Source organism: Pan troglodytes, chromosome 19 (assembly GCF_028858775.2).
Source record: "Pan troglodytes isolate AG18354 chromosome 19, NHGRI_mPanTro3-v2.0_pri, whole genome shotgun sequence".
Taxonomy (NCBI): Eukaryota; Metazoa; Chordata; class Mammalia; order Primates; family Hominidae; genus Pan; species Pan troglodytes.
The window spans coordinates 79,939,172-79,952,679 of NC_072417.2; the positions used below are offsets into that span (position 1 = coordinate 79,939,172).

A 13,508-nucleotide genomic window follows, 5' to 3' on the forward strand; every position below is an offset into this window, starting at 1 on the left:
CTTGATTTCATCTGGATAAATATGTGAGGAGGAGCAGGGGAGGAAGAGATGGGCAAAGAGGCCTCTGTGCCCTTCAGGGAGTGGGGTGCAGTGTAGTAGCAGATGGAGCCCAGCTGTGCTCCAGGCAGAGCTGGGTTCAAATCCTGGTTCAGCCACTTGCTCTCTGTTTAGCTGCGAGTTCACCACTTACACAATGGGGATAAAAGTGTCCTCTTTATGTGGTTGTTGTGATGGATAACTGAAAGGAGAGACTCAATGACTGGCACCCAGAGGACACTCACAAAATGCTATCTCCCTTCTCTCTGCATTTCTAGGTCCTGGCCTGGCATGGAGATGGTGAGTGTGCCACTGTTTTATCGCAGCTGAGCTGGAAAAAAAAATGCTGTGTATCCAGCTTCCATCACCTTGAATAGGATATCCGTGATAAGCAAATGAAATGGAATAAACTCGAATACATAAAGCCATGTAGCATTTTCTGATCTCCCTCAAAGGAGTCTACTGAAATACTGAAGCAAAAAAAAAAAAAAAAAAAAAAAGAAAGTTATCCTTGCAGCGTGCATAATCTGATGGAGGGGAGGCTGGTAGGACCCGGATCTCCAGGCATTCTTCTTAAAGGCTGAGCAGGCTGGATGGGTTGCAGATAAGCCTCCACACCGAGCCGAGCCCCGGAATCTTCTGAGCCTCATCCCCAAGCCTTGGCTATAGAAACTAGAAATCATGCTTTGTGTCAATTCACCTGAGATCTCACCCAGGCTCCTCAAATCCCCTCACTAAGCCTTCTGAAATCACCAGAACCATCTGCTTTGGGTTCAGAAATGAGATACTACAAAAGTTGACACACAAAGGTCATTATTTCTGGAGGACAAAGGGGTAAAACAAAGCTTTTCCTAAAGGCTTTGGGAGCTACTGCAGAAAGCGACTGCGTTCCCCTGGCTGGTGGAGGGCCTCTCCCGTCTTCTCGCCCGGGCTGCAGATGGCAGCCAGCTTGGCCACTTGGACGTGCAGGTTATGCAATGTGAGCATCCTAATACCGTCTTCCCCTCCCACAGCCGCCACCCGGCTGCCTCACCCTGGAGCTGGGATTGTCCAGGGCTCTGGGCTCATTAAGGCTCTGTCTTCACAGCCAAAGTAAAGTGAAGAATTGAGGTAATTACCTAAATGATTCAGTAAGGAGGAAAGACACCACCACGGGTGGAAAAAGATAGTTTGGGAGACTGGTCCAAGTGACTGGCAAATATCGCCACCTCCTCAGCTGGCAAGGGAGGTAATAATACACGTTTACTTGTTCACACCCCCAGCAGTAACATTTATATGGGCGGTGGGGGGCAGTTCATGGTGGGAGAGGATGCCAAGTGTCCAGTCTCTCCAGAACAAGACCAGTCCAGGACCTCCTCCTAGGCAAGAGGAGAGCACATCCCTCCCTTGATTCTGGAAGTGTCACATGGGAGAAACTCCAGGGTCCTCAGGCAGCAGTTAAATACTGTCATTTAGAGTTCTGTAATCTGGCTGAGCAGAAATTTCCAGATTTAAATTGTGCTCATCCAGGCATGATGAATGGTCTCAGCCAGTCTTGGGTTTGCTCCAGCTCCCTGTGCCGGCGGTCAAGTCCTTATGCGACTCCACAGTCTACACCCTCATCACCGCAGGACCAAGTGCAGCTGCCAGTGGGTGTCTGCAAACAGAAAGGCAAACTGCGGAGCTCCCGTTGGGGTCCCCCTGAATTAACAGGTAATAATAATGACACAGCCCAGCAGTACTTAACAATGGCAAAGAGGCTGTTTAGCGTCCTTGGAAAAACTCTGGCCTTGAAGTCACTGAGATTTGAGCTAAGATCTGACCCCACCATCCTCCAGGTGTGAAACCTGGGGCAAGTTACTCAGGTCTCTGCACCTCAGATTCCTCTGGTGTTGTCAGGGGGTGATAAGTGAGAATTAACAGTGAATGTAGGCTGGGCACAGTGGCTCACACCTGTAATCCCAGCACTTTGGGAATCTGAGGCAGGTGGATCATTTGAGGCCAGGAGTTCGAAACCAGCCTGGACAGCATGGCAAAACCCCGTCTCTACTAAAAATACAAAAGTTAGCCCGGCATGGTGGCACACACCTGTGGTCCTGGCTACTCAAGAAGCTGAGGCAGGAGGATTGCTTGAACCCAGGAGGTACAGGTTGCAGTGAGCCAAAATCGTGCCACTGCACTCCAGCCTGGGTGACAGAGTGAGACTCCATCTCAAAAAAAAAACCACAACAAATTTTTTTAAGTGGATGTAATATATGCCTCCTAGACAGTGTTGGGCTTACTGTCTCTAAAAAAAGGCAGAAAAGCCAGAACTTACTGCCCAGTCCACAAACGGTGGCTAAGCGTAAACCACACGAAAAGGGGCTTTTTTTTTTTGAGACAGAGTCTCACTCTGTCGCCAGGCTGGAGTGCAGTGGCGTGATCTCGGCACACTGCAACCTCCACCTCCTGGATTCAAGCGATTCTCCTGCCTCAGCCTGCGGAGTGGCTGGGAATACAGGCGTGTGCCACCACGCCCAGCTAATTTTTGTATTTTTAGTAGAGACAGGATTTCACCATGTTGGCCACAATGGTCTCGATCTCCTGACCTCGTGATCCACCTGCCTCAGCCTCCCAAAGTGCTGGGATTACAGCCATGAACCACCACGCCCGGCCCAAGGTTGCTTTTTTTTGACCCTTGAAACAACTTTTTTTTTTTTTTTTTGAGACAGAGCCTCACTCTATCACCCAGACTGGAGTGCAGTGGCATGACGTTGGCTCACTGAAACCTCCGCCTCCCGAGTTCAAGCGAATCTCCTGCCTCAGCCTCCCGAGTAGCTGGGATTGCAAGTGAGCACCACCACGTCCAGCTAATTTTTTTTTTAGTAGAGACGGGGTTTCACCATGTTGGCCAGGCTGGTCCGGAACTCCTGACCTCAAGTGATCCCCCTGCCTTGGCCTCCCAAAGTGCTGGGATTACAGGCGTGAGCCACCGTGCCCAACCAACCCTTGAAAAACTCGGCAAGTTGCACTAGACAGGTATCCTTTTCCCAGGTGGTTTCGGCTCATCCAGATCACCTTGCTAGTCAGTCCCGGAGCCAGCATGAGAAGGTGACTGACTTGGCTTCTGGTCCAGTGCGTTCTCAACTCTCCCACACACTTTTCTGCAAGTGGAGGAGCGAGAGCTGGTCTACCAAGGTTCTGATGAAGGAAGATTTTGGTTTTGTCTCCCATGGGATGAACATGAGGACTGCTTGCTTGGAGGAGGGCCCCACCACCTGTCATCTCTGCCATCTAATAGGTGATTGGGGGAAGCTGCTGCTCTCCACCCCCAAAGATCAGGTTCATGCAACTTACATTCATTTGCTTCTCCCAAAGTCCCTGAGGAAGGCTGCAAGTGGGACAGGGTGGAGGGGGATGTTCCTGAGTAACCCAGTGGCTGGCTCAGGATATGGGTTTTCACACCGTGCTTTGTGGAACCCGGGGTCTAGAGAGGTGCTTTGGGGGCTGCAGTGCGTGTGTGTGTGGGTGAGTACCAGGGCCCTGGGCCCCTCATTCAACCAGAGCCATGCCAGCCCTTACCTACAAGGCTAATTGGTAGGAGACCTGGTTTGTTTACATTGCGCTTCCATTTATGATTTAATTTGAAACAATGATTTGTTAGAAGAGGAAGAAGAAGAAGAAGAGATGGAGGAAGATGAAGAGGAAGAGGAGGAGGAGGAGGGGAGGAGGAGGAGGAGGAGAGAAGAACTTGGGATTCATTTTCCTGGAGTTTCTGAGAACAGAACCTAGACTTAATCCTAGTGGCTGTTAGGGTTGGAGGTGGGTAACCCTGTTCTGGGTCAGAGCAAACCATCTCACACCTTCTGGTCCACTTAGACATACATTGGGCACCTGCTGGGTGCAGAACTCCAGATCCGGTGGCAGGTGGGTTAAAGTAAATTAGAGGTGATGACCCTCGTCCTTTGTGACTTGGAAAGCAGAATAGACACCCCAAGGGCAGAAGGGGCCAACAAACAATCACTGTCACAGCCAGCCTGGTCCTCAGGCTCTGTCACCTTGTGATGTTTGTTTTTTCCCTTTATGTATATGATCTATTCCTCCCAATCAGACTATAATTTTCCAAGTGGCAAGAAACAACTCTCACTCAGCAAACATTTGCTAAGCCCTTACCGTGTATGCCAGTCACAGGAAAGGCTCACAATCTTGTGGGACAGAGAACAGTGATTTCAACACGGGGAGTGGGGACCAGGGAAGGTGCCACAAAGAAAGTTAAGCTTCATCTTGCAAGAATAGCAGCACTCCCTATACCTTTTTCCATATCCTGGGGTCCAGTGCAGCCAGGGATGCCAACAACAGGACCACCTGGACATGTCAAAGGGCGCTGCACCTCCTGATGCTGGGCTCTGAGAACCTCCTGGAGGGAGGGGTTTGGAGCTGGGTCTGGAAGGAGGAGCCCGGACCGGCTGCCTGGAGAAGGGAGTGTGTCCAGGTTGGGATCACGGCCAGCAGCAAAGGCAATTAAGTGAAGCCAGCAGGGGTTGGGGGCAGAGGCTGACAATAAAGGCCAGGGGAGGGAAAGCCGGTTAAGCTCGAGCAGAGCAAAAGGCAAAACGAAATAAAGGCATTGCGAAAGGCTGGGAGAGACAGGGAAAAGGCTGGCGGGTGGAGTGTTGGAATCTAACACAACTGGAGTGTCCCTGGACTCTAGCAGTAATAGACCCTCAGAAATGTGAGCACAGAGGAGCGCCCCATCTTCAATCTCAGCCTTGCCACCACTCTAGAAAGCAGAGACCCTGTGTTCTCCCCAAAGGACTTCTCGCTGTCATCGCCCTTCTCCCTCAACCCCAAGTCAGGGTCCTTCCAGGCCCTGCAAGGGGATCTGGAGGAGCATGAACCACCTGGGTTGGGGAGGGGCCTGGCCCGGGCCTGGCGTGGCTTGCAGGGTCTGGCAGCTGTGTCCCATATCTGGGGTTTCAGGAATTCTGACCTGAACACGCACTCCCACACTCACCTTCATCACCAGGTGAACAGGCACAGAGGGGAAAGGAGGGACACACCCACCCACGCCCTCCTCCACAAATTAAAGAATCCGCAGGGCCGTCGGAGGGGAGGCTGGATGTCCTGGGCGGGTAAGAGAGGTGGCTGGAGACGCGCTTTCCCTTCGGTCCTCCTGGGGAACACTTCCCTCGGCTTCCTTCACTCCAATAATGTGAATGAACTCTGGGAGAGAGAGAGAGAGCGCGCGGGCGCGGGGAGGGGAGGGGAAAGGAGGGGAGGGGAGGCGAGGGGAAGGGAGGCGAGGGGGAGAAAATCCTGGCTGGGGAGAGAGGGGAGCGCAGAGGAGCGCACAGCCGGGCGGGGGCCGAGGCTCGAGGGGCGGCGCCGAGAGGAACGGGGCGCGGGCCCGGAGCGCGGCGGCGGCGGCGGCGGGGGAGGCGCGGACGGCGCAGGGCGGAGGCGCGGGCCGAGGGGGGAGGGCGAGCGGAGAGGGAGGAGCCCCCGGCCGCCGCCGCCAGCCCGCCCGGCGGCCGCGCAGCCCGCACTCGTCGCCGCGCCTCGGAGTTTGAGCCCCAGCGCTGCCGGAGCGCAGGCACGCCCGGGGCGCGGGGTCGGAGCGCGCAGCGCGGCGCCGCCCCCCGGCCCTCGGCCCCCCAACCCCGGCGCCCCCGGAGCGGCGCGCGGAGGGAGGAGGGCGGGCGGGCGCGGCGGGCCGGGCCGGCGGGCGGCGGACTATGAGGCGCCCACCATGGTGCGATGCGACCGCGGGCTGCAGATGCTGCTGACCACGGCCGGAGCCTTCGCCGCCTTCTCGCTCATGGCCATCGCCATCGGCACCGACTACTGGCTGTACTCCAGCGCGCACATCTGCAACGGCACCAACCTGACCATGGACGACGGGCCCCCGCCCCGCCGCGCCCGCGGCGACCTCACCCACTCTGGTCTGTGGCGGGTGTGCTGCATCGAAGGTACGGCCAGCCCCGACCCCTCGCCGCCACACACACACACACACACACACACACACACACACATACACACACGCGCGCGCGCGCGCACACACACACGCGCACACACTGCCCGGCGCGCGGGCCGGGGAGAGGGTGGGCGCGGCGCTGGCTCCACGCGAGACACAAAGGAGCCGGAGCTGGCGGGCGGGTCCCTTCGCGGCCAGCTGTGCATCAGCTCTGGTCCCTCTCGGCTGGGGACCTCCCCAGCACACCGATCCCACAAACTCTCCACGCGCACACCCCCTCGCCCACAGACACAATGAAACACACCGAAACTCAAGCAGGCGCGCGTAGCCCGGGACCCGAGCGATCCCCAGGGGCCGCGCCGGCACCCCCGGGGGAGGTGGAGGCTGGCGAGGGGGCGGGAGGAGGCTGGGGTTGGGGGGAGCGGACGGGAGGGGGGGAGGGGTTGCTTGGCAACCGGTGTCTGTGCTATTGCTATGGGAACTGGCCATCCTGGGGCGGGGCCGGCCGGGGGCGGGGCGCGTCGGTGCCGCTGGGCGCTTTCTACAGGCTCGGGCTGAGGGGTGGGGGCAGAAGTAGGGGCAGAAGTAGGGGCGGGGGCGCGGTCGGAGCCAGGGTAGGGGCTGAGTTCCTAGCGGATCTAGGGTAGCTGGGTAGGCCCAGCCCGACGCCCGCCTCGTCTCCCACGGAGTCACCGGCCCGCTCCTCGCTGTGCGGTGGGGTGGTAAGGGGAGCGACACCGAGTCTCCCCCAACGGAGACAGCGACCTCGGTCGCGGCCCCTCAGCAGGGAGGCTGCGGAGACCTCAGTAGGAAACTAGGGTGTGCAGGACCGATCTGCGGACCGGGAACAGACTGGGAGGGGCGTGGTCATCTCGTCGGAGCTGGGCGCTGCGACCCCCAAATGCGACTGGAGGCTGAGTAGTAGGTGTCATGAGGCTGGAATGCTAGGGGACCAGGATTTCAGCCCCGGGACCGTGGGGACAGCTCCCTACTGGGGAGGGGCCTGGATGCCTCCAACGCCAAAATGCGCTCGGCTTCGGCGCCTTCCGGGCGCCCTTCTGCCCGGCTGCGGAACTTGAACTAACAGGTGGCTGGGGAGGGGCCACCTGGTCCCGGCAAGGTTGGGCACAGGTTTGCTGCTTAAGCGTGGCGCTCAGATCGGGGACCGGGTGGAGGGAGTTGGTGGGGGCTTTCCTTTGATTTTTCAAAAACCCTTGGACAGAATTCCCTCTTTCTTTTTCGGTAACCTTTCCCCGCGTGTTAACTCCACCCCTCGGTTTTTCGGGAAGTTCTCCCACACACCTAGCCTTCCTTACTGCAGTTCCAACCCCTGCACAGAGTTCAGCCGCGGTTGTTTCTTGGTGGAGGTTGGCAAGGAGCTCTTAAAACCATAGCCCTTTTCTGGCCGCATTTGAAGTCATCTGAAAAGAGGCTTTGTGAAGCTGGATCTGCTTAGTGAAGTCAACTTGGCCCCCTTTTCCCCTCCAGACCATGCTTGTTTTCATCTCATCGGGGATCCTGCCCACCTCTGTCTCCCACCCCCACTCCCAAAAGAGGCTGCTTTGCCCTTTGCAATTTGGAGCCTAATGGCAGGGCTGAGTGGAGTCTGCAGGTAACAGAAATGTGCAATCAGTAGTTCGAGAAACACAGCCACACAAAAGAGCCAGTGGGCTCATGATCACACCCTCCTCTTTTCTTTTGAAAAACATCATTTTTAGTGTGCAATTGCTCAGATCACGAACACCTACTCCTCTCCTCTGGAGAATGTACCCACGTCACTACCTGCCACAGCACCTGAGCTGGATACAGAGCAGGGGCTGCAATGCCCCATATTCCACCTCACAAGCAAGTTCCATCAGGTGCCATCTGCCTGGCACAGTAAGTCATAAGTCATGCCACTGGCACGACCCGAAGGCATGTGTGGACCCAGGGCCTTCCAGTTTCCCAGTGGAAATTCTGAAACTAACTCCTCCCCGCCAGCAAACCTGGCTTCCTTTATTAATTCCTCATGCTAATTAGGATTAATGCTGCACTTAGCATCTTGCCAGCTGCCTCGAGCCATTTGCACTTCGGTGTTCATCAAGAGAGCCCCAAGCTGATCTGGGCAGCTGGCTCCACTAGCAGAGGGAGCCATCTGGGGGACCTCACCGAAAGAACTGGGCTGCCTGTGTTATTCCCCAATGCTCAGTGGTTCTGAGGGCCAGAACATCCTTGTGGGACCCAGGGCTGGGAGAGTGGGTTCAAGATTCCTTGGCTAGAATCATTGCAGTCCCTCAACCTGGGTGGGAACTGACAGCTTTTCTCATAAAAAGCACATCCCTAGACCAACAGCTCTCAACCACCTGACACCTCACCTCCTACGATGCCTCCACCTGCCAGCAAGTAGCCAGAGCTGAGGCCTGGACAGCACCTTAACCCTAGGCCACTTTCTGGGGACATGGAGGGAGGGTTACCTCCGTGTTGGCTTTCATGTATAAAATGCATTGTTTCCACCTGTTCTCTAGAAAAGTATTCCAAAGCATTACCTCCAAAGCAAAATGAACAGAAGAAAATGAAAAAATCAAACCTCTGGGCTGAAACTAAAGAAATACTGCAGCAGGCAGCTAATAAGACTCCGAGGATAAAGGCAGAACTCTGAAGGGTTTGCTGGCAACTGGCAAACAACAGATACAGTTGCATGTTCGTGTCTTATAAATGATGTCGCCGGGCCAGGAAGCCCAGCCCTCTGTGTGCTTAAGGTATCCATGCATTCTGGCAGGGCTACATGCAAAAGACTGCTGCTCCCAGCTTCACCAGGGCTGACCTTGTCTTAGCCTCTTTCTACCCCTCAAATCAAAGTCTCTCCCTTCTGCCTGCCCCTCTGCTGGAAAGTGTCCAAAATACTCAAGTGTGCAGAGCCTTGTGCACATTGCCTTGTGGCCTGCCCATGACAGCCCTGGGAGGACGCTGCCTTCACCCCCATCTGCAGATGAGCGAGGGAGGTGCAGAGAGGTTCAGGGACTTGCCCAGAGGCGCCCAGGTAGGAGGCAGCCGGGCCAGATTGGAGCCTTTGTCTCACTACAAAGCTCTTCTCACCAGATCATCCTGCCTTTTCCCAAACAGCTTCTGGGTTGCCATTAAAAATAGACCAAGTACTTGACTACCCAGTGGAGCCCAGCTCTGAGGTTGGGCTGGCGGCAGCATGAAGGCATTAGAAGTGAGGATGCACAACGGATACATAAATTGCGTAACACACCTTTTCCCTTCTTTTCTCTTCCCTTCCCTTCTTTTCCCTTCTCCCTTTTTCTCCTCCTCTCCTCTCTTCTCTTCTCCCCTCCTCCCCTCTCTTCTTCTTTCCCTCCCCTTCCCTCACCTTCCCTCCCCTCCTCCTCTCCCTCCTCTCCCCTCCCCTCCTCCTCTCCCTCCTCTCCCCTCCCCTCCTCCTCTCCCTCCTCTCCTCTCCCCTCCTCCTCTCCCTCCTCTCCTCCCCTCACCTTCCCTCCTTCTCTCCTTCCTCTCCTCCCCTCCCCTTCCCTCCTCCTCCCTCCTCCTCCCTTCCCTTCCTCTCTTCTCCATTCCTCTCTTCTCTCCTTTTCTTTCCTCCCTTTTCCTCTTTCTCTTTCAGTCTTTGTCTGTGTCTCTCTCCCAGTCTTTGTCTGTGTCTCTCTCCCAATCTGTTTCTCAGTCTCTCTGTGTCACTATCTCTATCTCTTTCTCTTTTTTCTCTCCTTCCACTGTGTGCTAGACTGGTCGCCACAGTCAGTCATCTCCCTGCCTTCTGAGACACTCACCTCATTCTTTATATCTTTGGTGACACCCAGCCAAGCCTGAGGACATAGGAAAGGGGTAGTAAACCTTTCTTCAAGGTTTATCAAAGGCATCACCAACCAACATTTGTTCAATCTCATGCATTCTGGAATTCAGTGGGTACAGAATGTAAGCAAACATCACAGAACATGTACTCTTGCCAGGGGCAGAACAGCCCGTGTAGACGTGGAAGGGAAGAGGAGACTCTGGGCCCAGAGGGCAGCAGCTTGTGCCACATGCCAAAGCCCTGCCACCCACACCAACTCTAGAGAACTCACTAGAGCCACCCAGTCCCCGTGCTGCCATCAGGAAAGCTCTCCACCCAAAGAGAAGGGTCCTGGCACCTCAGCCGTGCCCCTCCCCCAACCTGATGGAGAAAGCTGCCTCCAGCATGCCCACAGCTCTGCCAGGGCCTTAATATAGCAGCCTTGATGCCAGGGGTGGCCCCCGCGCCTGTTTTGTGCCAGCTCTGTGCTGGGTACTAGTGGGGGAAGTTATGGAGAAGGTTCTGGAACCTGAGAGTGAAGGAGTTCTTTGCCCCAGTCACGTTCACGTGTCTCACCTGGGCAGCATCTTGCACACCAGTGTACCCAACCTTTCTTCCCACCATGGCACACTGAGGAAGAGGAAGCATTAGCCCTGCACCCTGGGGAGGGGATTGAGAAGACAGCCATGGATGTCTCCCAAGGGGCCCCAGCTGCCCCGAGCCCCGCCCAGGTGCCCACAGGTGGGAGGCTTTTTCCAAAGAATTTCCTGAAACTCCTTCCTGGTGGGTCAGCTGCATGGCTCTGTCTTAAACCACACTCCCTACATAGGACCATTCAGAGAGGTTTCATCAAATAATAGCCTTTCTCCACCCACTCCAGGCCTGGTGCTGGGCTTGAAACTTTTCTTATCTGTGTTTGCTTTCATTTTCTCTTGAAATAACCCAGAGGCAGCCTGTCCAGTCAGGCCCAGGTGGGTGACAGCGTCAGAACAGGCACCCCTTCCCTGACGCGCTAAGTACCACCGGCTAGAATCCTCACCCTGGACCCCCTTTGCCCTTGGGTGCTAATTATCACAGCCATCACTATGGAAGACCTTCATGCAGGACTCACATTCGTGCATGTAATTGCCAGCAACACCTCAAGGTAGATATTAATTATTTGCCTTTTATAGTTGTAGAAAATGAGGCTTAAGACGTGCACAGCTCCTGAGTATTGCATCTCATTCCCCGGATCACGGCCAAGGTGGAACATAGGAGCTCTTCTGTCCACTAGTCAGGGGAAATCCTTTATTGGAACCATGCAGATTTGGAAAGGGCAGGTAAGGGGGTTGTTGGAGTCAGCTTGGGCTGACGTCATAAAATATGATAGACTGGGTGGTTTAGATCACAGATGTGAACTTCTCATAGTTCTGGAGGCTGGGAAGTCCAAGATTAAGGTGTCACTGGACTCAGTTCCTGGTGAGGTCCCTCTTCCTGGCTTGCAGATGGCCGGCTTCTTCATGCAAGTTCCACAGGGCATAACTCAGGAGCACCAAGGGTTATGGGTTTAGCATCAGCTGCCCCTCACACCAGGGCAGGGTTTCTCAGCCTTTGCACTGCTGACATTGGGGCCAGATCATTCTATTAAAATGCTCACATGGTGGAGAGAGAGGGCGCCAGCTTTTTGGTCCTTTCTTACAAGGGCATTGGTCTGATCATGACCCTCACAACCTCATCTAAACCTAATCACTTCCCAGAGGCCCTGTCTCCAAATAGCATTGTTTACACAGAGGATTATGTCTTCATCGTATGTATTTTGGGGGCACACAGACATGTGTCCATCACAGACATGTTCTCGCCCTGTGTCTGCTTCACAGCTGGTGCTTACTCTCCAATCATTCAGGAAGAGGCCCTTCAAAAAGTCTCAGTAGGAAAATCAGCAGATCTTTAAAATAAATCCCCTGTGTCAGTCTCCACCAACAGCCCAGACTCTGAGGATTTCCAGGACATAGTGACAGAAGTGCCGAGTAGGAAGGGGCCTCGGGTCACCAGACCCTGAGTGTCAGAGGCGAGGAAGCCACAGCTAAACTGGAACAGCAATGTGCAGGGGAGGGGGCCTGGGGGGCCTCTGTCTCCTCATCTGAAAATGGGGCCTGACTGTTCTGGAACACTCCTCCCACCTCTCACTCTCTGTCACACAAACCCCGGAAAGCCTCTGCCCATAGCTTCCACGCTGACGGTGGGTCGGTGTGGCCTCATGGAGGGTCCTTGCTGGAGGAGGGGTTTCCAGCCGGAAGAGCCTTGTGGAGGTTACTTAGTTCAGTGACTTTCGACCCTTTTGCTGCTGAGACACACACGGGCTACAAGTCACCCGCCTGCTGGGTGTGCTGCTGTTCCCTCATTCATTCTTCCAGCACAGGCTCACTGAACACCTGGTCTGTATTAGACATGCAGGGCTCAGGGTCACAGCTGCAGAAAGGACAGACAGGTTCCTGCTGTCCTGGAATTGATACTCCTATGTATGAGGCAGTTGGCACTTCTAGGTGCAGATTTATGTTACGGTGAAAACAGAGCAGGGGGCGTGTGGGGAGCGGCTGGAGGGGGCCGCTGTTGGCTGGTCAAGGGGACAGGAAATTGTCAGGGAAGGTCATGTTTAAGCCAAAACCTGAACCAGAAAAAGGACCTGGAGGGAAAACCTTCTAGGAGGAGGAAAGGGCGAGCCGAGGCCCCGAGCAGGAGGGAACCTGGTGAGGATGGAGGAGAGGGAGCAAGGAAGAGGTCAGGGGGTGGGCTGGGGAGGCTCTGAGGTCAGGGTCAGAAGCCTGCTTTATTTCACATGAGATCGGTGCTATTGCAGAACTTCGGGCAAGGAAGTACGGTGATCTGGTTTATGTTTTTAGCAGACCTTCTGACTGCATTTGGAGATGGAGATATCAGGAGGCAGGGGAGGCTACCAGGAGACCCATCTGGACATTGTGGCAGACTGGAGACCTGGGGCTACATGGCAGCAGCAGAGATGGGAGAAGTGGAGGGATGGCCCGGAGAAAGGGATGAGGAATGAAGGGTGACCTCCCAGATTTGGGGCCACAGCAGCCGGCCAGGCGACAGCACCATGGCCAAGTAGGGAAAGACAGAAGAAGGAACAGTTGTGGGAAAGAAAGCCAAAGGTATGCCCATGGGGGTGCCAGATTCTGACACTACTGCCTGACACCCCACAGCCTAAAGTAGTGCTGGACAGTTCCATAGAGCATAACTCAGGAGCACCAGGGGTTATGGGTTCAGCATCGGCTGCCCCTCGGAGCAGGGCAGGGTTTCTCACCTGTAGCACTGCTGACGCTGGGGCCGAATCCTCTGTTACAGGAGCTGTCCCGTGTGCTGTAGGTGTTTAGCAGCATACCTGGCCTCCCCGCACTGGAACCAGTAGCGCTCCTCCTTCTCCAGCTGTGACAACCAAAAATGGGCTCAGACTTTGCATATGTCCCTGGAGGACAAAACTGCCCCCATGGAGAACCTCTTGAATCTAGGGGAAGCATCATTTAGGGTTGCAGGGACAAAGGGCAGAGGGGGAAGGCATGATTCCTGGTAGCTGGAATTCCAGTCACTTCACTTCCCTTCGAGAAAGCACATGGGGCCTGGCGCGGTGACTCACGCCTGTAACCCCAGCACTTTGGGAGGCCGAGGCAGGTGGATCACCTGAGGTCAGGAGTTCAAGACCAGCCTGGCCAACATGGTGAAACCCCGTCTCCGCTAAAAATACAAAAATTAGCCGGGCGTAGTGGTGCAAGCTTG

General features: G+C 55.3%; 2 protein-coding genes across 2 annotated transcripts in view; one reads left to right on the forward strand and one right to left on the reverse strand.

The window, feature by feature from the left end:
• Window positions 1-832: 832 nt before the first annotated feature.
• On the reverse strand, window positions 833-5,745 carry LOC134808993 (uncharacterized). The gene is made up of 5 exons (XM_063800074.1): window positions 5,737-5,745; window positions 5,009-5,639; window positions 4,306-4,464; window positions 3,073-3,158; window positions 833-1,672 (listed from the first exon to the last, which is right to left on the reverse strand). The coding sequence occupies exons 1-5, from the start codon at window positions 5,743-5,745 to the stop codon at window positions 1,610-1,612; spliced, it is 948 nt and encodes a 315-aa protein (XP_063656144.1). The 3' UTR covers window positions 833-1,609.
• CACNG4 (calcium voltage-gated channel auxiliary subunit gamma 4) overlaps window positions 5,744-13,508 on the forward strand; it is a 68,825-nt gene continuing 61,060 nt past the window's right edge. The window contains exon 1 of the mRNA XM_016932796.4: window positions 5,744-5,963. Within this exon, the coding sequence (XP_016788285.1) occupies window positions 5,744-5,963 (220 nt within the window). The remainder of the gene's footprint in view (window positions 5,964-13,508) is intronic.

Coding starts and splice junctions, on each gene's coding strand:
- LOC134808993 (XM_063800074.1), bottom strand. Junction 4,465..5,008: donor CTGTTCACCTGGTGATGAAG/GTGAGTGTGGGA, acceptor TCCCTTCTCCAG/GCAGCCGGTCCGGGCTCCTC. Junction 1,673..3,072: donor CTCCGGGACTGACTAGCAAG/GTGATCTGGATG, acceptor TTCTGTTTGCAG/ACACCCACTGGCAGCTGCAC.